General features: G+C 35.3%; 2 protein-coding genes across 2 annotated transcripts; one reads left to right on the forward strand and one right to left on the reverse strand.

Annotated features, from left to right (window-relative positions):
- Positions 1-978: 978 nt before the first annotated feature.
- LOC110772514 (uncharacterized) lies at positions 979-2,652 on the forward strand. The gene is made up of 3 exons (XM_088245754.1): positions 979-1,357; positions 1,460-2,312; positions 2,430-2,652. Exons 1-3 carry the CDS (start codon positions 979-981, stop codon positions 2,650-2,652), a joined length of 1,455 nt encoding a protein of 484 aa, XP_088101880.1.
- Positions 2,653-9,201: 6,549 nt separating this feature from the next.
- Positions 9,202-11,889, reverse strand: STOP1 (C2H2 and C2HC zinc fingers superfamily protein). Its single transcript, XM_021976949.2, has 2 exons — positions 11,732-11,889; positions 9,202-10,922 (listed from the first exon to the last, which is right to left on the reverse strand). Exon 2 carries the CDS (start codon positions 10,900-10,902, stop codon positions 9,313-9,315), a length of 1,590 nt encoding a protein of 529 aa, XP_021832641.1. The 5' UTR covers positions 10,903-10,922; positions 11,732-11,889; the 3' UTR covers positions 9,202-9,312.
- Positions 11,890-23,666: the final 11,777 nt, after the last annotated feature.

Raw genomic sequence — 23,666 nt, forward strand, 5'->3', positions numbered from 1 at the left:
GTTGTTGGTACTGTTGAGATGTTTAATTTGTTGTTGGTATTGTTGAGATGTTTGATTTGTATGTTGTGTTGGTATGTTTGATTAAATGCATTGATTAATTATGATAATTAATTTTGTTGTTGTTGACATGCTTGACTAAAATCATTTCTACATATTATTTATAGGTTATCTTTTATTATGTCGGATCACAATTGGAACCCCAAGAAAATAAAGAACTTGTTGTCTTTTTTTAAGAAAAAGAATGATGGGTCATCATCTAATATGATGCCTAGCACTTCTTTATCTACTCTAATTTGTGATGAGCAAAATCTTCCCGAGTCTCCCATTGTTGAGCCCCAAATTGAAAGAGTTGAGAGTCAAAGAGTCAATGATGATCAAGATTTTAATATCAATTATCTTGAACGTGATCCAGGATTACGTCGTCTAATATGCAACTATTCAGTGAATGAACAAGATAATGTGCGAAGAGCTTATATACTTTTAGGGCCATGTCAACCCGAGTTAGAAGATTATCCAAGCCACTTAGAAGGGAAAATCTTACGTCGATTTAATAAAAAGTGGTTTGGCCAATTCTCTTGGCTTGAGTATTCAGTTGCTAAGAACAAGGCATTTTGTTTTCCTTGTTTCCTGTTTGATAGAACTCAATCATTTCCGGCCTTTACTGTTGAAGGGTTTCAAAGTTGGAAGAGAATTGGTGGGAATCATTGTGCATTTCAACATCATGTAGGCAAATTAAATTCACCACATCATCTTTTTATGCAAAAGTGGATTAACTTAAAAAATCCATCTGTTCATATTGAAGAAGTGGTAGAAAAGCAATCAAATCAACAAGTGATGGACAATCGGTTGCGACTTACAACCACAATAGAGGGTATTAGGTATCTAGCAAATCAAGGATTGGCTTTTCGAGGCCATGATGAATCCATTGGCTCATCTAACCGAGGCAATTTCGTTGAAATCATAAAGTGTTTTGCAAGAATGAATATGGAAGTTGAGAAAGTTGTCCTAGATAAGGCTCCTCAAAATGCTCAGTATATTTCTAATGACATACAAAAACAAATCTTGCATATTTTTGCTACCAAGGTGAGGAAGACAATTTGTAGAGAACTTGGGAAGAACAAATTTTGTATTCTTGTTGATGAATCGCTTGATGAATCAGGTAAAGAACAAATGGCTATTATTCTAAGATTTGTTGATGATCAAGGACTTATTCGTGAGCGTTTTTTTGACATTGTGAGTGTTGCAGACACTAATGCCTTGACTCTTAAAAAAGAAATATGCAAAGTGCTTGGTAATAACGACATTCTAGTGGAAAACATGCGTGGTCAAGGATATGATGGTGCTAGTAATATGCGTGGTTCATGGAATGGATTACAGGCATTGTTTCTTGCAGATTGTCCATATGCATATTATGTGCATTGTTTTGCTCATCGCTTGCAATTAGCATTAAATGGCTTAGCCAAAGATGTGAAAGTTGTATGGAGATTTTTTTTAATGCTGACTAACATTGTGAATTTTGTTAGTGCTTCTGCTAAGCGTCGTAATGAGTTAAACTTAATTCGAAAAAATGAACTCAAGGAGTTGTTGGATTCTGGGGAACTTGAAACAGGTAAAGGACTTAATCAAGCTCGTACTTTGAAACGAGCTGGAGCAACTCGTTGGGGATCTCATTTTGCCTCTATTACAAGTTTGATGAGTCTATTTAAAGAGACTAAATTACTTCTTTTGGAAATCAGTGATCATGGACCTAACCAACAGTTTCGTGGTGATGCAGAGAGTAACTATATTGCTATGATGTCTTTTGAGTTTGTGTTTTCATTGGTTTTGATGGAAAAAATTATGGGATTGACCAATTTTCTTTGTCAAGCATTTCAGACGAAAACTCAAGACATTGTAAGTGCTTTAAATTTTGTTGAGAACACAAAAATGCAACTTCAAGATATGAGGGAATATGGTTGGGATGATTTATTCATGAGTGTGGTATCATTTTGTGAGCTACATGGTGTTGATGTTCCTGATATGGGTGGTCGTTATATGATGGGTACACATCGTTCTTGCCAACAAAAAGATTTTATTACAATTGAGCATGCCTATCGCATTGATGTACTTAATGGTGTTATAGATTGCATGATGAGGGAGTTAAATGATAGATTTCCAGAGCAAACAGTTGAACTTCTTACCCTTAGCTCAGCATTGGATCCACGTAATTCTTTCATGTCATTCAATATTGAGCATATATGTAAACTTGCCAAGAAATTCTATCCTGCTGATTTCCTTCCTCAGGAGTTGAAAGCTTTAGAAGTACAGCTCAAGTATTTTCAAAATGATATAAAACGTCTTCCATGCTTTAAGCAAGTCACTACTCTTCCTCAGTTATGCTAACAATTGGTGGAATCAACTTTGGGGGAAAACTACTATTTGATTGACAGGTTGATTCGGTTGGTGTTGACTCTTCCTGTTTCTACAGCAACAACGGAACGAGCTTTCTCATGTATGAGAATTATCAAGAATCGACTTAGAAGCACCATATGTGATGAATTTCTTGCTGATTGTATGATCCTCCACATTGAAAGAGAGTTTGCCAATACTATTGACAATGCATCCATAATTGAGGAATTTAAGAGTTCTAAGCCTCGTAGGGTTAAATTTTAGATTTAAATAGTGTTGTTTTGTATTGCATTGCATTGCATTTACTTTTAGTTTTTGTACTTGTAGATATAGATGCATTTGAGGGTAAGGCTCATTATGTCCCCCCTCACTTTGTGTATCTTTTTATGTTTATTAATAAAATTCGCTCGTACCGTCGAGTTTATTGCCTAAGTTTTGCCCGGTCGACTTTCGAATCCTGGAGCCGCCACTGAATGTGGTGGACCAAGATAGCCCAAAAAGGACAATGAAAGGGAGGGTGAGGCACATGGGGTCTTTAGGGGTACATGTGTGACAATATTTCTCTATATATACATAGCCAATGCACCACAGTTCTTTAGGTTTCAAGTTGGTAAAATTAGAAGAGAGGAAACATCAAGCCTCTCCCTCAAACACCCCCTTGGCCGGACACTTGGAGAAGAAGAGGCTAGCACCCATCTTCTCTCCAAGCTTACTTATTCTCATGTTCTCATCCATCCTTGGTGAAGATTCTTTGGGGAGGTGCACCCTTTGTGTACCTATTTGGAGACAAGAGTGGAGAACCAAGAAGCAAGGGACATAACCCATTACTTGAATACCATCCTTGGTTTCCAGATACGCTCCAAGTGTATGATTTTCTTTTCCCTCTCTTAATAGTTGTCTTAGAGAGTTAATGGTGCCATGTTTCATAAACGTATAAAGATTGGGACTTAGGATGAGACTTGTATGAATTTCTAGGTAATTTCTTGCTTCCTCTTTCATATCGATTTCATATTAGATATACCATACTAGATGATTTATTCTCTCATAGTTTCTTGAGATTTTAGAAATTCCTACACCCAAAATACCCTTCAAGTGGTATCTAGAGCCAAGGTTTATGAAAAAGATGCACCCTTTTGAGTTTTAGATTGCATATGGGCTTAGTTTCATGGTTATAAGTGTTATAACATGTCTTACCTTTCATGTTTGTTCATATGTATTGATGATACTTGGAATTTTGGATGTTACATGAAAGAGGGATTTTCAAAAATGGCTTAAGGGGGTGGCGGCATGAGTGTGGTTTTGGGCTACGGGTTAACTCATGTGTATGTAATATACATTGTTGTGTTGGTCTTAAGATTCTAAACACAAATATGATTTTTCCAAGATTTTAGGATTTTATATGAATTTATGAGAGGTCATAAAAGAATAAGAATGTTATATGTGTTCTTGATATTTTCATGAAATGTTCTTGTTGATCCCCTAGAGATCTTGTCCTTTGATTCATGAAATTGTATATGATATGATTGTTACATGTTAGACAAAACGTCTGAAGGATATGCTATGCTCTATGCTTTGTATTAGTTTTCTAATTTTTGGTTGGACATCTTATTTGAACAAGTGTAATGTGCTCATTTTGATGTACAAAAATTACATTTTTGTAGATGTGATGTAGTGTTCTCCTTTTCTTTTTGTTATGTTATATGGCCGAGGTTACACTTTTGTACATGGGAATAATTCCACACTCCCTTTCCATTTTGTTGTACTGTTTGGCCAAAAGACTACTTTTGTACATGAGATTAAGTTTGTGCTCTTCCTTGATATGTTATTTGAAGAAGGATTAGTCAATTATAAATCCATTCATGCCAGTTACCTACGTTACATCAAAGAAAAAAAAACATATTTCTTCTTTGAGTTATTGATATCAAGAGAAAAAAAAAAAAAAAAAGCAAACTTCTTCTTTGAGTTATTAATATCATAAACAAAATTGTACATGAAACCAAATTTTATTAGAATCACTTCATTATAAATCAATAAAATGTCATTATTTGTAGCAATAAAATACATCACTTTGTCAAATATATATATATAAGAGAGGAAGGAGAAGGGATTGAACAAAGACAAGAATGACTTTGAATAGATGGAAGGTTTTTGCATAGGAGACGCAAGAGGGTTGACAAAAAAAAAAAAGAATGTAAAACATTAATGGACTTTGAGAAAAAAATAATAATTAGGAAGTAAAAGGGCTGGCACGGATGTAGAGATTGGATGAGAGAGAAACTTTACTTTTTGATTGATTTTTTTATATTAAAATATGTTTCTAAAAGTTTGTAAAGAAGATTGACAAGTGGCAATATCCTATTGGCTTGGGATAATGAGTTGGAAAACTAACCTGGCATCCCCGTGCCAGGAAAGTTTTTCTCCTCAGGAACCCACTTGGACCACACACACACTCACCCTCCCACCAATTTTCTTTTATGTGAGTGTGTCATTGTTAGCAGTTAAAACCCTAACAGACTTGAAATATGTAATATACTTGCGCCCCAATTGAACAAACGACTGTGATTTTGAGTGAGGAATATCTCGCAAGAAAGCTCTTTTTTATGTCTCAGACTAGTGAGGACTTCACAATTTATCTAGATAAAACTAGTAAGCAAAGTATAATACACGTATTTATGAAAATAAAACAAACGAGTTTAAGAAAAACTGCTTGAAATATAAAGCATAAAGAGAATTAGGATGAGACCTCAGAGCATTGGACTTTGTTTTCTGCCTGAAATACCATTGCAGAGATTTTTTTATCAAGCTGGACTGGACTGGATTGAAATTTTCTAGATTGGATTGGATTGAAAGTGGCTGGATTGGAAGTTTTTGAAGTAGAATTGCACGTCAGTAATTCATCTAATAAAGATTAGCTGGAAATCAATACCAATGCTGTGATTGATAAAGCTTTAACTAATTATGGGCCATAGAAAGGCTGGAAAGTGAGTAGAATTGGAAGTAGACACCTGTTCTACTTGTCTGTGTGTGATCTAAGCTATCTTGATGAGCTTAAGACATTAAGATGTCTTTGAAAAATTTGTTGAGGTTTTCATATGATGAATAACTTGACTTCTGGCTGATTCACCTATGCTGAATTGAATTTGTAATGACAGAAATCTGAGTTCTGCTTGATTCTTCTGAGTTGAATCACATTAAGAGAAGTCTCATTTTCTTAAATTCCTTAAGAGTTGTAGGGGCTTTTTTCTTCCAGCAACTACAGAAAGGCATGGGCTACTGTAAAGAGCAAATGGGTGGAATTGCCCCTGTGTTTGAGTTCAAGAATCAGGCCCCAAGAGTGCTTCAAAAGGTTCGTGGAGCCTTAGATAGCACTTTGGTTTCTTTCAACAACAAAACAAACAACTACTTACAAATCAATATTTTGGCTTGGCTTGAGAAGCTTGTGGCATTGGAGCTGAGCATTCATGAGTTTAGCATTAGAAAGAGAAAGCTTGGATTTCCCATAAGAAACAGAGGTTCAAAGCAAGGGGATAAGGAGTTTTGAGAAGGTTTGTTGAGGGAAGAGAGGAAAAGATGAGGGTGGAAGGATGGGTGGTTTGAGTAAATTTCCAGCCGCTTGTCGAAAGATTCGTCGCGCTCTTGGATGGTTTGCCAGAAGAGAAAAAGGAAGAAGATAGGATAACAGAGCTTGAAATTGAAGAGTTCCAGCAGTGAGTGATGATGCTTGCTTGCTCTGGATGTGTTGCTTTGCTGGGCAGGAGATGCCCCCTTTTATAGGCGCTAGAAGCTCCTTCTTCCCAAGAAACCCTAGCTAGTTCTTCTCAAATCTGCCAAGTCTCCTCCTCCATTCCTCTTCTCTTCCTTTGATTCAACCCCTTTTTATGAAATCCCCTTAATCCAAACACACTGGGACAAGATTTTTTGGAGCTCTAGAGTCTTCCCGTAGCTGTCTATATGGCACCTTCCTATCTCTGGCAACACTCTCTCCTTCTTTCCTTCCTTATTTTCTAGCAAGAGTTGGTAGGGGAAAGAAGTGGATAAAGGTGCTGGTCTAAAGGGTGTTTTACTTCCAGTAGCCTGCACACGCGAATATCCTTTGGTCTTAAAGATGGTTTGTCTTGGATTTGGCTTTAGCCATGTGCTGGAGGTTTCCTAAGATATTTTTTCGGTTGTTGGGCCATTTCCTAAGGTGATGGGCCACTTTTACTAAGGTGATGGACAACTTTTTTCTCTTTCCTGCTTACCCATATATTTGGGATCAAGAAATGGGCTCGAGTTTTGGTGCTCCCAAGCATCCCAAAGCTTCCACTTCTTGGCTCATCAATGGGCCTCGTGAATGCTCGTAACCATCCATACCAAAACCTGCTCAGCAAGCCCCAGGCATTTGCATGGCTTGGGCCCACTTAAGCTTGTAGCGTAGCTTGGTGAAAAAATAAGGATTTATCGCTTAGTGTTGCATGTTATTTGGCGTGCTTGTGCTCAAGCTTTGCCGTATTGTAAAGGGCTATGGCCGGGCCAAAATTGCGCTTGACGGGATAATGAGCACGGGTTCACAGAACCAGTACATCTTACAGGCTTATTACGACCTTTCTATGTGGCGGGTTACGTATTTGCTTGGCATGCACGTGGACCATAACTCGTGCGAACGTGTACGATGAACTCTTGCGTACCCAAGTCGGGCTTCCTTCCTAGTTAGGTGTCATACTAGGCCAGAAATATATTTGGGCCCAGCCTTGGATTTTTTGGGCCTCAACAAGAGTCTGTATTGCTTCTTGGGGAAGATTGTTTGCTTCCTTTTGAGCTAGATTGCTATAAGATTGTGTGATCTTCAATTGTTTGATCAGTTTGGCTGATTGATTTTCAAGGATAGCTTTGGAGTTCCTTAACACCTTTGCTAGCTTTGCTTCTATATTTGAAGGCTAAAATGATTGTTTAAATCATTGAATTGATCAGTGAGACTGATTGGTTTTTGCATTTGATTTGTTTTGTTGGGGGGTTGGTTGTTGTCGTTGTTGTTGTTTTTCCAGTTCAAATACTCTTATATTTATAGGAGAATGTATGATGACGACTCCTAGATATTTGAAGAATAACAACTGGAAAGTATTACTCCACTGATCACTAACGGATAAGCGATAAGGAAGTAATAATTCTCTTGATTTGGACTGATCTTCTACGATGCTAAAAATAACAAAGATCAACAACCAGCTATGGTGATTAGTTTTGGCTCTTTGTCAATTAATTCCCTGAAATGTCTCCTGTCCGTTCATTGTAAACTGGATTGTAATGAACAAAATATCAATATACCCAAAATTCTCCATCATTGAATCCATGATTATCCTGCTAATCAAGCCACGTATGTACCAATAGTAATAAAATAGCCTGTATTTTGGAAGCAAATAGTGTTAGAGTTTGTATAGGAAAATACACTTGCATTTAGTCCCACATTGGAAGGGAGTTGTTTCCTTCCATGGTTTATAAGCACCAACACTTTAGAAATACTAAATATGGTATGATGCCTTGTTGATTTAATCAATAATTTATTTTTTATTAATTAGAAATTCGTTTTTCAGATAAAATCAAAATCTGAAATTCGAATATGTTAAACAGTTAATATAACTATTGGATGAAGAGGTGCCCTCTATATATTGACAATTCGTCCAAACCGGAAAATACAATTTTTGAACAGCATTATCATTCTCACACATAAGCACTTCCTAAGAGAAATCATATCACTGCTCGCCTGTGGCTTTGATTTGTGATAGTTTAATTCTGGTGGACAGACTCCTATCAAACTACAAGCACAAGGGTAGAGGAGAAATACTGTCTAAAGAACACTGCAACTTTGCAGGACTCTATCATCAATCCAAGTCAGTATTTTGTATTTTATTCTACTGTTGTATTGATTTGATTATATATATATATAAAGCATATTTCATTTTGTTAGTATTCTGTTATTTGGTTTTATACTGACTGTTCTTCAACAAATAGCTATGACTTTTGGGTTAGTCACTAACAGTGGTGGTTCACTCTAATAAACTTTAATAGCCAACAATATGTCTAGTTTGGGAAAGTACCTGAGGAACTAATCACTATGATTAAGAATCTGAGCAGATCATAAACTTCTAGTGAAGTGAGGAATAGCTCCGTGAAGTGGTCAAACTAGATTGACCAACTCTCTCCAAGGTAAGAAAGTCCCTGGAAGAAACAGGGATGAGAACCTGCTAGTTGCTGCTTTGTGTTTTTGGAACTCTTCCACAAACACTTTCGACTTCCGTGTTGGTCCTATGTCTCCAACGCCAATTTTTATTTATTTTACTGGAGGAACAACTTGATTGTATCTAAGTTCCTTACTTCTAACAATTGCATGCTTTTTTAATCTTAAGCCTCCTTACTCTCTGCGACTTGCAGTTTTAAAATTCCTTCTATGATTATCCAAAAAGGGAAAATTGTAGTTTCCATAATTTCCTAAATTATATATACAACAAGATATCCAAACACTGAAATTTCTATGATTATCCAAAAAGGGAAAATTGTAATTTCCATAATTTCCTAAATTCTATATACAAGATATCCAAACACTGAAATTTGGAATTGACGTAATTATACAAATTCTATGAAAATTAGAATTCCTTCATCCAAACGCACCATTATTCTTTCACAAATGCCGAATATGAAATACAGAAGCAGCAAGATGACTTCGATGAATAGGAAAGCCAATGGCACATACGTGATGAAGAATTGGTAGACCTTAGTACTTGCCCTGGTTTTTCAGATTTAAGCATGCGTGGAGCGTAGAGCTTCCAATAAGTTTCAAAGTAGTGAAGAAAATGATTTTATTTAAGCTCGAGAAATCACATAATACATGGGATCACCTAATCTTACAATTGTTACAGAAAACCATACCCCGGTGGCGAGCCGTCATAAATATCAGTCCAGATTATTCGAATTTGGCTCGCCTCCAGTTTTGTGAGTGTAATTACAAGACCCCGGCATGAGAAAAGAGAATGAACTCTCTGAATCCTCAAATGGGGGTCGAGGGAACTCATGAAACCCATCAAAATTACATGTTTCGAAATTCAATGGTGAGAAATAACTAGTAGGATCGTTGATACTTTCTTTCACATCCATGAGACTTTGAACCACACCAACCCCACCAGGAGCAGTGGAGCTAAAACTGAAGTTTATATTTCCAACTCTGTTTGATGCTTCACTGCCTTCCCCATGGTCAGCTGGCCCTTGAGTTCCTTTCGTTTCATCAAGGGGTATGGCAGGAGTGTGGCCTTGAAAAAGGGCAATATGCCCAAAAAGCTTGTCTTTCCTTGAGAAGGTAGTGCCACAAGAACAAAGCCACTTGTCCTTACCACAATGCTTCTCATGAGTTTTAAGATCTGCGATAACAGAGAACTTCTTGGTGTTGCATCTGCTGCAAGTGTAACTTTTGTCACAGTGAGTTCTCTTGTAGTGATTTTTGACACATAAAATAGTCTTCAATGGCTGAAACTTTTTGTGATCCTTGTTCCGCTTGCAGCCAGCATAAGGGCAGGAATACCTTTTGATAAGGGTTGGTTCAGAGCTAGATTCTTTGTTGGGCTTCGCAAGTGCTGCTGGGGTTTTGTACTCATCTCCATGACCTCTCATGTGCATCCTTAAATTTGCATCCCTCTTGAATCCCTTTCCGCATATTGCACAGAAGTGAGTGTGAGGTGCAAGGATTTCTTCTTTCTCTAACTGTAAAATTTCATAGCTGCCAGGTGGAAGGTTCTCACCTTCATCAGCATCTTCTTCGTCTTTTGATTCATGTTCTTCAATGCTGTAGTTTTGCTCAGTCCCATAATTACTGATTAGATCAGTGTGGTTGGATTGATCAGCTAATTTGCTTCCATTACTATTTTGCAGCTTCACAGAAGCATCATTTCCTACTCCAGAAGGAACAAATGACCCACCAAGCTGCCCAAACTGTCCAATAGAAGGTGTCGTGGTGGAAAGTGTATGCTTCACGGATGGTAGAAGACTACCTGCAGTAGAGATCAACTGAGCAATAATTGAAGTCAGATCAGCGGTTATGAGCTGCTGTTGCTGAGCCACAAGTTCATCTGGTCGTCCTAGAACTTGACCTCTCCGGCCGACAATCAAATGCACTAAATCCTGGAGCTGGTGGATCTTTTGTTCCAAGAAAGTGAGATTGTTCAACATTGTTCTTGGATCCCAATCTTGACTTTTATTGGCCTGGGGTGTCTCACACATCCGACCATCTTCTCGATCTGCCATTTTTGTATCATTATTGGAGTTGCAAGGAAGGGATGTTTGAGTTTCAGAAGGCTGGTTGAATTCCTGGAAGGATGGTTCAATCCCGATGCCACCATAATCTAAAATAGAGGGATCTTCCCACTTCTGTTGATGGAGCTGTGGTTTGAAATTGGCAAAAGTAGGACAATCTGCGGAAATCTCATTTGTTAAATCATTCCCAGAGGAAGGATTTGCCCAGGCATCTGCACATAACTTTTCTTTATGATCCATTTTCCAAATTAAATGCGCACCTGATGTATCAAAACCCAACACCAATCCAGCTGAAATTAATAAGGATTAAGAAAATAGTGGACCTAATTCAAAGAAAATACAAACTAAAACGAAATATATAATCAGCGAATGGTATCAATAATCCAATTAAGATCTAGCTGCCTTCTGATCTCATGTCGAGTTCGAGAGAAAAAATAACAATAAAATTTATTCATTATCTTCATCACATACATGCAACCAAAACTCTCAACTAATACCCATTAGATTCCACAAAATATTATTCTTCGAATTACAAATTATTACTAAGAATACTGACAAACTTTTTTTAAAAAAATTTACTCAGGAACAGCAACCCCAAAAGGTTATTACAATTGCAAGAGAACCATTGACTGTCCTCATACACTAACAATTCTCAAAATCATTCCCTACCTACCTTCCATTTACATATGAACTTAAGTTTCCAAATATAATATATTGATTACTTGCTATTTGTGCAGATGCAATAACTTTCATGACACAATTAAAGAGCAATTAAAGATCCCAAAATCTCATTTCAACATGGCATAAGCTGAAATCTTTTCACTAAACCTAAATAACCAATCTTCTCTAGTTCTAACTTCTATTGGGTAATCCAAAATCTCACAAAAAATCATTCATAATTTCCAAAAGCAGAAACCATTTCAGTGGAAGAACAGATAAGATGTATAAAATAATAAAATAAACTCATCAGAAAGTTGAAGAGAACTTGAAGCCCAATACAGATAAAGCTCAATCTTTGGCATAAATTATATATAAAAGAACCCTATAAATTGAAAGCAAGAAAAATTACCAGATTGAAAGCTGCAGAGATGCTCTTTTTTCTTCCTCTCAGTTGGCTGTTACATACTTCTACTGAAAGAAAGAGAATGGAAAAAGAAAGAGAAATGCAGCTCAATCGCAATCTCTGTTACAAAAGCTATTTCGTCAACCCCATCAATCCGACCGTCCGATTTCTGGGCCCCACCTTATCATTTTGTTAGACCTTTAATCGTCACCGTTGGTGGGTTCCTCTCGGCTGCGGCCAGATTGATTAGTTTTGTTACGGTGCAGCTTTCGTGTACATGGACCCGCCCATGGGTTAAGACAATTTGACTAGAAAAAGACGAAATTTGAAGTCTGATTGGAGATGGTAAGGGCCCCACATAAGTCTTTTCTTTGTTGTTTGTGAGATGCAGTTGCCAATTTGACTTGGTTTAGTTTAGTGGGTTTTATTGACCAGAAAATAAGAGAAAAAAATGGATAAAATATTTTTTAATTTCAATTTTAAGGATAAAAGGGTGAGTGAACTGGTGGCGGTTTAATTAGGAGGAAGCTTTCAGGAAAATTGGTCTTTACATGCAGTGTTTCTAGGAAGGTGGTAAGAATGTAACACGTCTCCAATCCCCATGGTTATAGAATCGTAGCTGACTACGATATGTATTACCTGTCCAGATGGAGGGTTTATTGCTCGGTTCTATACAGATATATACTCTTTATTAAGGTCTAAAATATCGATAGTTTTTGAAATATCAATAGTCCAAAAACACGAAAATTTGGATGGAAATATCGGAATATTATCGATATCGATAAAAATTGAATAAAAACCACGAAAAATTGTAAGAAAAACTTGGAAATTTTTCTTGAAACTTTGGAGAATGTTTATTTAGTCAATTATCTATTACTTTATCACAAAAAATTGAAAGGAAATACATTGCATGATGCGTTTAACTAATTTAAGTTGATTATATAGTGAGCTAACAAACACCGTGAGTGTAGAAAATATATAGTAATTAATGAAAGAAGATTAACCACACCATAATTATTTATTTATAATGATTTACTACAATATTTTACACTTTATACATTGCATGATAAGATACATAAGTGACTTAATACCACATAGAGTTCCTATAAGGTTCAAATTTGAGTTTATTGCTCGGTTTTATTCTGTATATAGGTATATACTCTTTACTAATGGCAAGGGTACTAAAATAAATAAGAAATCAAGAATTTGATTTTCTCTCACCGATTCATGACTTTTCCATTCCAAATAAATAAACATGTTATTGGTGGTCACAATCCATGAATTAGTCAGTAGACTTAGAGAATAGTTTCCATCCATCATTCAAAATGAAAATGATTCATGAATTTTCAGCTTCAAGTGAATAAACATGTCATTGTTGGTTACAATCAATTAATTAGAGCATCCACAATGATGCTCTCTATTTCTTAACTAAAATTTAGCTAAAAATATAAGAAAGCTATTTTAGGAGCTCTCTAAAAAATTTCAACTCCAACCATACTCCCTAATTTGAAGAGTCATAAATGCTATAACTCTTTTTTTATTGGTCCATCTCTATTAAAAAAAAAATAGTTAACATTAAATAAAAGTTTGAAATACTCATTAAATAAAGCTGCATTAAATTATAGTGAGTCACCAGGAGTCCTTTCTCTCTCCTCAGATTTAAGAGCTCCTAGAGAACTCCCTATTTTAGGAGGTGGATAGGGAGCATAGTTGGAGTTGCATTTTTATAATTCCTCCCTAAAATTTGTCTAAGGAGGTGGTTTAGAGAGTCCATTGTGGATGCTCTTAGTCAATAGAATTAGATATTACTGGCCAACTATCATTCATAATGATAGATTTTCCATTCTAAGGAGTTGTTTGATAAATATTTCATCGTCGGTATTTGAGACCTCTCGATTTGGACCCAGTTGTCCGATTCTTGTGTTCAACTACAGACCCAATCCAAGTCTCGGCTATCCAAAATTTACAAAAACAACATCCTAACTCCAAAAAATTCACCAAAAAATACTACAAACTCTTTGTATCATGCACTTTCATTCTCTAATCTCAAATTCACAATCTAAACCCGAAAAAATTCCATTTCCAAGTTCCACATTAAATTGAAAACTGAAATCAGTTACCAAACAACTTTTTAAAAAAATTTAGTTTTTTTGAAAACTAAAATTGATTACCAAACAAATTTTCTTTTTTTAATTTCTTAAAAATGAAAACTAAAAACTGAAATGGTTATCAAATGGGCCCTAAGATTCTTGTAATTTTACACAAATCAATCTCCCATGCTTCTTTCTTCCTATCATCATTTATGCTATTATTAATAAAACGTTTTTTATCAACTAGAGACTAGCGTATGTTTTAAGAGCATCCGTAATGGGCTCCTTAAACCACCTCCTTAGACAAATTTTAGGAAGGAATTGAAAAAATAAAACTTCAATTGTACTCTCCAAAAATAAGGAGACTTCTAGGGGATCCTAAATATGAGGAGAGAGAAAAGACTTATAGAGGCTCCAAGGGCGGTGCTATGCCCAGCTAGCCCAGCCCAAATTTTTCAAAAAAAAAAAACTACATGTGTTATAAGCCCATTCCAAAATTTAAAAAAATTAAAAGCAAACCCTACTCATATGTTACTCATCTAGGTGGTCCCATATCTTCTCTCTCCTTCTCTTCTGGCTATTAGACTTCTTGTTTCTCTCTCTCTCTTTGCTACCTGACAACAGCAAGTTTCTCCCTCTCTTTTTTTTGGGTCAAATTCTCCCTCTATTGGCTACATCTTCTATTATATTGGGTGGGCAACTTGGCAACAACATCTTCTCATCTCCTTTTGTCAATAAGTATTGTTCTCATTCTCTCCTTTGCTATATATCTTTAATTATAGTTTTAATTTAAAATTGAGTATTCTAAGGTTTAATTAGGGATTAATTATAATTTTGGGATTTTGTTCAAATTAATTAGGGTGGTATCATTTTGTGAACAACATGGTGTTGATGTTCCTGATATGGGTGCTCGTTATATGACGGGCACATGTTGTTCTTGTCAACAAAAAGATGTTATTACAATTGAGCATGCCTATCGCGTTGATGTATTTAAAGATGTTATAAATTGCATGTTGAGGGAGTTAAATGACAGATTTCCGGAGCAAACAGTTGAACTTCTTACCCTTAGCTCATCATTGGATCCTCGTAATTCCTTCAAGTCATTCAATATTGAGCATATATATGTAAACTTGCCGAGAAATTCTATCCTGCTAATTTCCTTCCACATAAGTTGAAAGCTTTAGAAACAGAGCTTAGGTATTTTCAAAATAATATACATCGCCTTCCTTGCTTTAAGAAAACCACTACTCTTCCTCAATTATGTCAATAATTGGTGGAAACAACTTTGGCAAAAAAACTACATTTTCCTTGACAGATTGATTCGGTTAGTGTTGACTCTTCCTGTTTCTACAACAACAACAGAACGAGCTTTCTCATGTATGAGAATTATTAAGAATTGACTTTGAAGCACCATAGCTGATGAATTTCTTTCTGATTGTATGATCCTCCGCATTGAAAGAGAGTTTGCTAATAACATCGATACTGCATCGATAATTTAAGAGTTTGCTAAGAGTTCCAAGCCTCGCATGGTTAAATTTTAGATTTAAATAGTATTGCTTTATATTGCATTGCATTTACTTTTGGTTTTAGTTTTAGCTTTTGTATTTGTTGAACTTATATTTATGGATAGAGATGCATTTGAGGGTAAGGCTCATTATGTCCCCCCTGACTAAGTGTATCTTTTTATGTTTATTAATGAAATTCACTTGTACCGTCGAGTTTAGTATGTAAGTTTTGCCCAACTAGCTTTTGAATCCTAGAACCGCCACTGAGTGGCTCCCTATAATTTTATGATGCTTTATTTTATGCATATTTTAAACTTTTAATTAATGTTAACTATTTTTTAATATTATTTTGTATAGAGATGGACCAATTATATTGAATTAAAAATAATTATAGTATTTATGACTCCCTAAACTAAGAAGTAGGATTGGAGTTCAAATTTTATAGAGAGCTCCTAAAATAGATTTTGTGTGTTTTTAGCTAAATTTTAACTAAAAAATAAGGAGCTTGATTGCGGATGCAGTATTAAAAAAAAAAATTATATATAAGGGGCTTTAGCTCAAGTGTATGTTATCATCACCTATTATCGCTTGTATATAAAACAAAATTAAAAACTATACATTTCTCAGCTTTTTGCCTAATATTAGAAAGAAAATAAATAAATAAAACAAGCTAGTAAGTTAATACGGCGCTAAACGCTCATTTTGGTCCACTATACAATGTATCCCATGACTCAAATTGTTCATTTCTTGGTTCCTAATTGAAAGATCATCCCTACAAAATTTACTAAAATTGAAAAGTGTTTAGTTGCCTAACTATCTTATATAAATTAGGTAGTGAAAATATTTTTGATAGCCAATGAAATGTTTACAATAATAATCAAATGGCTAAATGATTTTACATTTGGGTGAGTTCACTACTTTTTTAAAAAGAAACCAATATGCATGAGTCTTGGTGCCCACAAAAGGGGCTTCTATTGACACTTTTGGTGCCCAATATACTAAAAAGCACCCCTGTAATATATTGAGCACCAAAAGTGCCAACACAAACCCCTTTTTGTGGGCACCAATACCGATTCCAATTGCTATTTTTTTTAGTAGTGATTTTCTGCAAGGATGACTTATTAATGAGAACCTTAAAAATGAACTTTTCGGATCCAATTTGCTTTATCAATGAGATATGTTACTGGATGGAAGAAGGGCCTAGTTGGCTTCACTCTTACTTTCAGAATGATTTGCGTTCTGTACATTCTATTGATGAATAAAGTAATTGGCCTTTGGCCTTTAATCAATCAAAAAAAAAAAAAAAAGGATTATGAGATCATATTGTGAACTAGGCCCAAACTAGTCGTTATTGTAGTATTAACTAGTGCTCGAACACTCATGTATATCAGTAGCACTCAAATGCTAACCAGTTAGTAAGTTAATATGACACTAATTATATGTTTGCGAATCATGATTATATATCCCCGTTTTCATGTTGTTCCATTTTTTTAAGGAAAAAATGTAGTCAATTACCACATACCTACAGTCAAAGCTATCTACTTTTTTTAAAGGAAGAAATCCAATGCCTTACCCTCTCAACTAAATACAAGGCTAAAAGCATTTTATGTAAAACACAAGAATATTTTTAAGTTTAATTAGCATGTCTCTTTCGTGAACGCACTACTACAAAATAGTTAAACCACGACACAAAATAGACGACGGTGCATCTTAAAACCGTCGTTATGTTTTAAAAGACGACGGTATTTTTAAAACTGTCATGATATATCATCTTATACACTACTAACGTTAGATTGATTTTTAAAAGACGACGCTTGTTAGTGACAAGCGTCGTCTTTTAAAAATCAAGTGGCCTTTTTTTCGTAAAGACGCGGTTTTTTTGAATGAACTGTCGTCTATTATATGTAAAGATGACCCTTCTTTTTAAAGAACTGTCGTCTATTATATGTAAAGACGATGGTTGTTTTAAAAAAAGAGTCGTCTATTATATCTAAAGATGACGGTTTGTTTTAAAAAAGGGTCGTCTATTATGAAGTAAAGATGACGGTTTTTTTTTTAAAGGGTCGTCTATTATATCTAAAGATGACCGTTTTTTTAAAAAACAGAGTTGTCTATTATGAAGTAAAGATGACGGTTGTGTTAAAAAAAGGGTCGTCTATTATATCTAAAGATGATGGTTTGTTTTAAAACAGGGTCGTCTATTATGAAGTAAAGATGACGGTTTTTTTAAAAAAAGAGTAGTCTATTATATGTAAAGATGACGGTTTTTTTTAAAACAGGGTCGTCTATTATGAAGTAAAGATGACGGTTTTAAAAAAAAAGAGTCGTCTATTATATGGAAAGATGACGGTTTTTTGAAAAAAAAGAGTCGTCTATTATATGTAAAGACGACGGTTTTTTTGAAAGAACTGTTGTTTATTATATGTAAAGATGACGGTTTTTTTTATAAAAAGCGTTGTCTTTTAAAACACGCTAAAAAAAGGCCGCTTAAGTGAATTCGCGCTCGACAAATTTTCAAATTTTCCCCCGTCTCTAAAAATCTTATCTCTCATTAACAAGCGTCGTCTTTTAAAACACGCTAAAAAAAGGCCGCTTAAGTGAATTCGTGCTCGACAAATTTTCATATTTTCCCCCGTCTCTAAAAACCTTATCTCTTCCTCCTTGAAACCCTCCTGAGCTTTCTAAAACACCCTCATGAAAGGTTTGATTTGAAAGTCACCCAATCTCTCAATACCCTTCTATATCTTACTAGTGAATTCTGAATTAGTCTCTTTGCGTTTCTGGTATGTTCTTTGTCTCCCTGATTTCAGATTTTCTGTCTCTCTTGATTTGTCTGGTTTGTTTACATATTTTTTTATTTATGGTTTCTTTTTAGATTTTCTAATTTGGTTCTCAGGAGATGAGGAGGAAGCTTGCAGATTTATAACTTTTTCTTTTGCAGGTTTTCTATGTGAGTCGTATGTTTTTTTTTTGTTGAAAATTTGTTACCTTCTCTTTTCACCATCATTTTATTTATATATTTTTCCTTTTGCAGGTTCTCGATGGTCTTTTTTATGCTCATTTTACAAGTTTTCTAAGGAAATATGGTCCAATGGTAAAATTTCTATTCCACCTAATTTTATATGTTTATAATCTTAGCTTTTTTTTCTCTCTTTGTCATTTTGATTTTTTTTTACAGGGATGATGGAGGAGACTTCAGTTGTGCATCATTTGTATGTTTTGGATGAGGAAGGCTTGGATTAGGAGTACGTAGGTCTTGTTAGGAAAAGATTGTACTACTTAATTGGTAGGAATTATGTTTGTTGTAGAATAAAGATTGGTTAACTATGTAATAACTATTGAATCTTCAAGTTTTATGAAAGAAACTATTTTTGAGTGTATATATTCATTAATAAAGCATTATGGTTGTTTTTCCAGTTAAAATCGTTGTATAGCGTCATATGAAATCAAAAAGAACTAAAATGTAGCAGTTTGGGAACTTATTAGACGACGGTTTTCATAATAAATCATGGTCTTTACAGATAATTAACGACGGTTTTTATAAACCAACCGTTGGCTTTATAGATAATTAACGACGGTTTTTATAAAACAATTGTCGTCTTAACCTACAATCCATGACGGTTTTCATAAAAAACCGTCATCTTAACCTACAATCCACGATGGTTTTCATAAAAAACCGTCATCTTAACCTACAATCCACGACGGTTTTAATAAAACCGTCGTCTTTCCTCCTAAAATTAACGATCTTTACCTCTAAACAACGGCGATTTTCTTTAAAAACCATCGTCTTTACAGATAAACAACGACGGTGAAAAGCCGTCGTAGTTTGGCACCCAAAAAGATGGCGGTCGATTTAACGACGGTTTTCAAAGCATTCCAACGACAGTGGATCCCCGTCGTCTATTTCGTTTTTTGTAGTAGTGACAAATTGGCCAAATGTTGAAGTATTATATAACTATCATGTTATAGTCTTAAGGAAAAACTGAATGCAACTTCTAATTATATTATAACATGTATACCACTATTACTGAGGCAAACTATAGTCTACAGATCATATAAATAAAAGCACAGTCATGATTGTCTTATATATTCGTTTGTTTTAGGAATTAAATTGAATCTTAGTTCAATATTTTCAACATGTTTTACTCAAAATCATTAATTCTTTTGAGTATTTTTATTTTTCTTTCTTTTTTTCTAAGTGACTTCTGGAAAATTTGGACCTCGTGTTTTGCAACATAAATGTTTTGAGCCAAGGGGTATTTTGAGGATAACTTGAATACGTTACCGACCCAAGGTGCTACCGGAAGGAACTTCATATTCAAGACACGGAAAGGGAGTCATCACTCATACATCTGAATTTGTAACAGAATAAAATACTTATGTATATATTGGCTAGTGCACTGTTGGAATTCTATGTTGAAGCGTGACCGCTTTGCACTTTGTACAAGTTGTATGAGTACAACAAGCCCAGAGCTTTGCGAACGTTGCCCTCTCAATCGAGGATCTATAATTTGGTTTAAAATACTATGATGCAAATTTCTTTGGTATAAGTCACATAACTAATGGGTTTTATGAGACCAATCTGAAATTTAATGATGATCTCATGTTGATTCAATATGGAGCACATCAAGTTTTAACAGAATTAAGCTCTAAAAAATTATATTTAGGAAACAATTATATATAAAAAATTGAAATGCATGGTGTGGTTGAGTGTACTAGCGACATTTCTGACAAAGATAGTAAGAAGTGCCTTGATGTTGGAACAAATGAACTTCTAGATCATAGTTATAGAATGAGAGGTGCACGTGTTATTTATGGGAGTTGTTACGTGAGATTTGAACTTTGCCGCTTTTATTAAGGGTGGTGTTAAACAAACCCTAAAATTAACTGAGTACACCTATGATCTAAGTACACCATAATATTTAAATCAAAAAGTAAATTTAACTACGCACACCCTACAACTACCAAAAATACCCATGGTACACCCTAATACACTCTATCACACAACATCAAACTCATTCGAGCCGAACACTATTAGACCACCAAACCCACCTTGTTGCCGAACTTGCTACTTAACCCACCAATGCTGCCTACCGAACTTCAAGGTATGTAACTGATTTTTTATTCTTTCCACGTTTTGTCAAATATTATACTCAATTTTACCTTATAGTCTTGGCATTGGTTTGTATTTGGGTTATGAATTAGGTTTGATTAAGATTGTATATCAAAATTTTCGAAACTGGAAATCTTGAGTCGCAACGCCTTTGGCCTTGGTGTGCAAAACGTTCTTCTTAGCGTTCGCCATTGCCCCACCGAATACCTCCTTAGACTTCCAGTGGTTCTCTCTCGAAAATTTTGGTGGTGAACTATCGAAAGCTTGTTGTATGATGGCATGTTGGGAACGTCAGTGCTGCATGGTCTTCAAGTTGTTGAAAAAAAACGTGCAGTTCTCTGCCTAGGCTTAAGATGGAGAAATGGATGATGGGTTCAACCCAATGGTTCTAAACACATTGATAAATTGCTCAACCGGCGCTTGACAACTAGCACCAACGCGAACGATGGAACTAAAGTGCAAGTAGCTTTAAAATGTGAAATTAGCTCAAGCCACAGCCTTGGCCAACTAACAAATGTAGCTGGTGATGTCAAGACGCTTGTTGCACTAGACAAAATTGTTAGCAACAGAAACATGAGGACACAATCATGGTACTACGGTAACCATGAAACAATCACGCTATTCAGGTGAAGATGGTAGGCCTTTCTAGCTATCCTAACATTGTGAGCAATTGAACCTGCTTTTTATTGGAGGATTAGGAAGATATGAAGTTGTTAATGCTTGTGATGTAAGTGGGGTGAGCTATGGCAGCCTTAGGCTTTGTTTGGGAGAGGGCTCTTAAAAGGTGGTGAAAGTCTTAATTGTTAGAAATATGCCCTTAAAGCCAACTAATTATGTAATAGTTAGAGTTAAGGGCATCTTTGATAAAAGACATATTATGTTATCAATGTGCAAGAAAGGTTGTTTTATACATCATCCTATATTATCTTTCAATATGTAGAACAACCATAGTCCAAGAAATTCACAAGTGGATATGAGAGCTATGTAATGAGATTGCATACATGGAGACTTCTCATCATCCCTAAATCCTGAATATGTTCCTGGTTATAGGAATATTGATTGGGCGTCAATATTCTGCAAAGACCAGTACACACAGTATCGTCTCTATATGTAGGCAATGGCAAGGTCTCAAGTCATTAAGTGTGGAGACACATCGATATGTGTGTAGGTACTTGTAGAAGAACAAGTACACTGAACGCGATCCAACACATGAGTTACAGCATGGAAGTCTTCACTCACATGTCAAGCTGGAACTCATAGATTGCAATGGTGCAAACTAATCCTTAGATCTGAGGCATCATAGATGTTTTGTGGCTATATTGTTAATCTTTGAAGGCACTCTACAGTCATACTGAATTAGGCATAGCTTAAATGTGCTCATCAGGATTCTCAATAAAGTCATGGAAGCAAATGAATGTACAATAAGGAATCTCTACTCTCAGTAAATGAGAGAGAATACTCTAAGATATGATTGGTCAAATCTCTGCGCAGAGTAGTGGATAAGACTTGAAAGAAGAAGTCTTCAAATCTTACTAGGATAATCATATAAAAGGCATGATTCACATTAGGATATTGACAATCGGATTCCATGATCTAATAATGTGAATAAGGAGTATTGACATAAGAGAAGGATTCAATTGCATGGTCATTCCAATTTGAATAGGTTCTTTCACAACGTCTCATTTAGCTTGAATAACCGTGACTTGTTGCTAGGCAATAATCATGGTTTGTGGATGTCCTATAAGGTTTCAATTAACCTCTATTAATAAGAAGAATTTAATTGTGGAATTTAATTCGTATATCATTTCTGAGGAATTGAGTCAACCCACTACCTTGCTAAATGGAACCTACGGATCTGCACACCCAAAGAATGTGATTAGAGATACAAATGAGGAGAAATGAAATGAGGAGACACAAGTCAATGGTTTATAATCAAATGTCAAAGTCAATGGGAAAAAGTCAACATGTTGAACGGAGCAATTGACCAAAGTCAAATAGTTCGACCAGGTCAATTAAGTAAGACTATAATTATACTTTAATAGTTAAATTATAATTAAAAGATTAATTATGGAATTAATATTGACATATAGAAATATTGGATTGGGTTTTTAAATATGATTTAAAAGGAAAGGGACAAAATAGCCCAAAAGGTTATTGGGCCCAAAGGATAAGTGGCATAAGATGACATGACCCATGGACCAAATGGAGCCCCAAATACCCACCCAATTGCCTTTTGTGTTGTCCTATATAAGTTAAGTGTTGGAGAAAACCTAGCTAGGGTTTTTAGTTTTCCTACTTTGGTTGATGAGTGATCATCTTTGTATCTCATCTTCCATAAACCAAAAATTGGTCTACTTCTTGATTGCCTTCTCTTCATCTCTATGAGCATTTGGTGTTGTGAGGTAGATGACTTCAATCTTAGAGCCTTAAGGTGAAGGAGTCAAAATCAAGAGAAAGAAAAGGCATTTCCAACAAAGGTGTTCATTCTTGAGAAATCAAGAAAAGGTCATCAAGGGTAAATATCTATTCCCTTTTCTATTTGTGTTCAAAGAGACTAGGCTAAGATATGTGGTTTAAAATGAAAAAGGTTTAGCTCAACTAATATAAACAAAATGAATCTGCGATTTAGAATGTTTTTGTTGTATAAGTTGTGTTTAAAGTTCATTTCCTAAGCATTAGATGCATGTTTCCTTCATTGATTAGTGAAAGAAAGGCCAGGTGGGGAAATTGGCACACTCAAAAGGCCAGCCCTTTGGCACCCCAAAATGGGCTCGACTAGTTCGAGCCCGATGAGCAAAGGATGACGACGGTGTCACCTCTTTGAAGTGGGATGAGCAATTTAAGAAGCACTGCATTGCACGAAGGTTGAGTTAGCATCAATGGCGAGGCCGTCTTCGACCCAAACGAAGGTTTTTGGATATGGTGTACTTATGGTGTGCTTATGACATTTGATTATGATTGAATATGGTGAGTATGGTGTAATTATTAAAATTACATTTATTTCAAAATTCAATATATCTTTTTTTGTCATTTTATATTATGATAAATTAGTAATTAAATAAATAATTTGGTCAAAGTGTGTACTCAGTTAATTTCAGGGCTCGTTTAAAAGCACCTTTTATTAACTCACATTTGTTCCATAGAATGAATTCTTTGAGCGTGTCACTCATAAGCTCATTTAAAAAAAAAAAAAAAACAAATAGTAAGTCAAATGTCTTTCACATGATTTTTTA

This window comes from Prunus avium, chromosome 8, assembly GCF_965620075.1.
Source record: "Prunus avium chromosome 8, drPruAviu1.hap1.1, whole genome shotgun sequence".
Taxonomy (NCBI): domain Eukaryota; kingdom Viridiplantae; phylum Streptophyta; class Magnoliopsida; order Rosales; family Rosaceae; genus Prunus; species Prunus avium.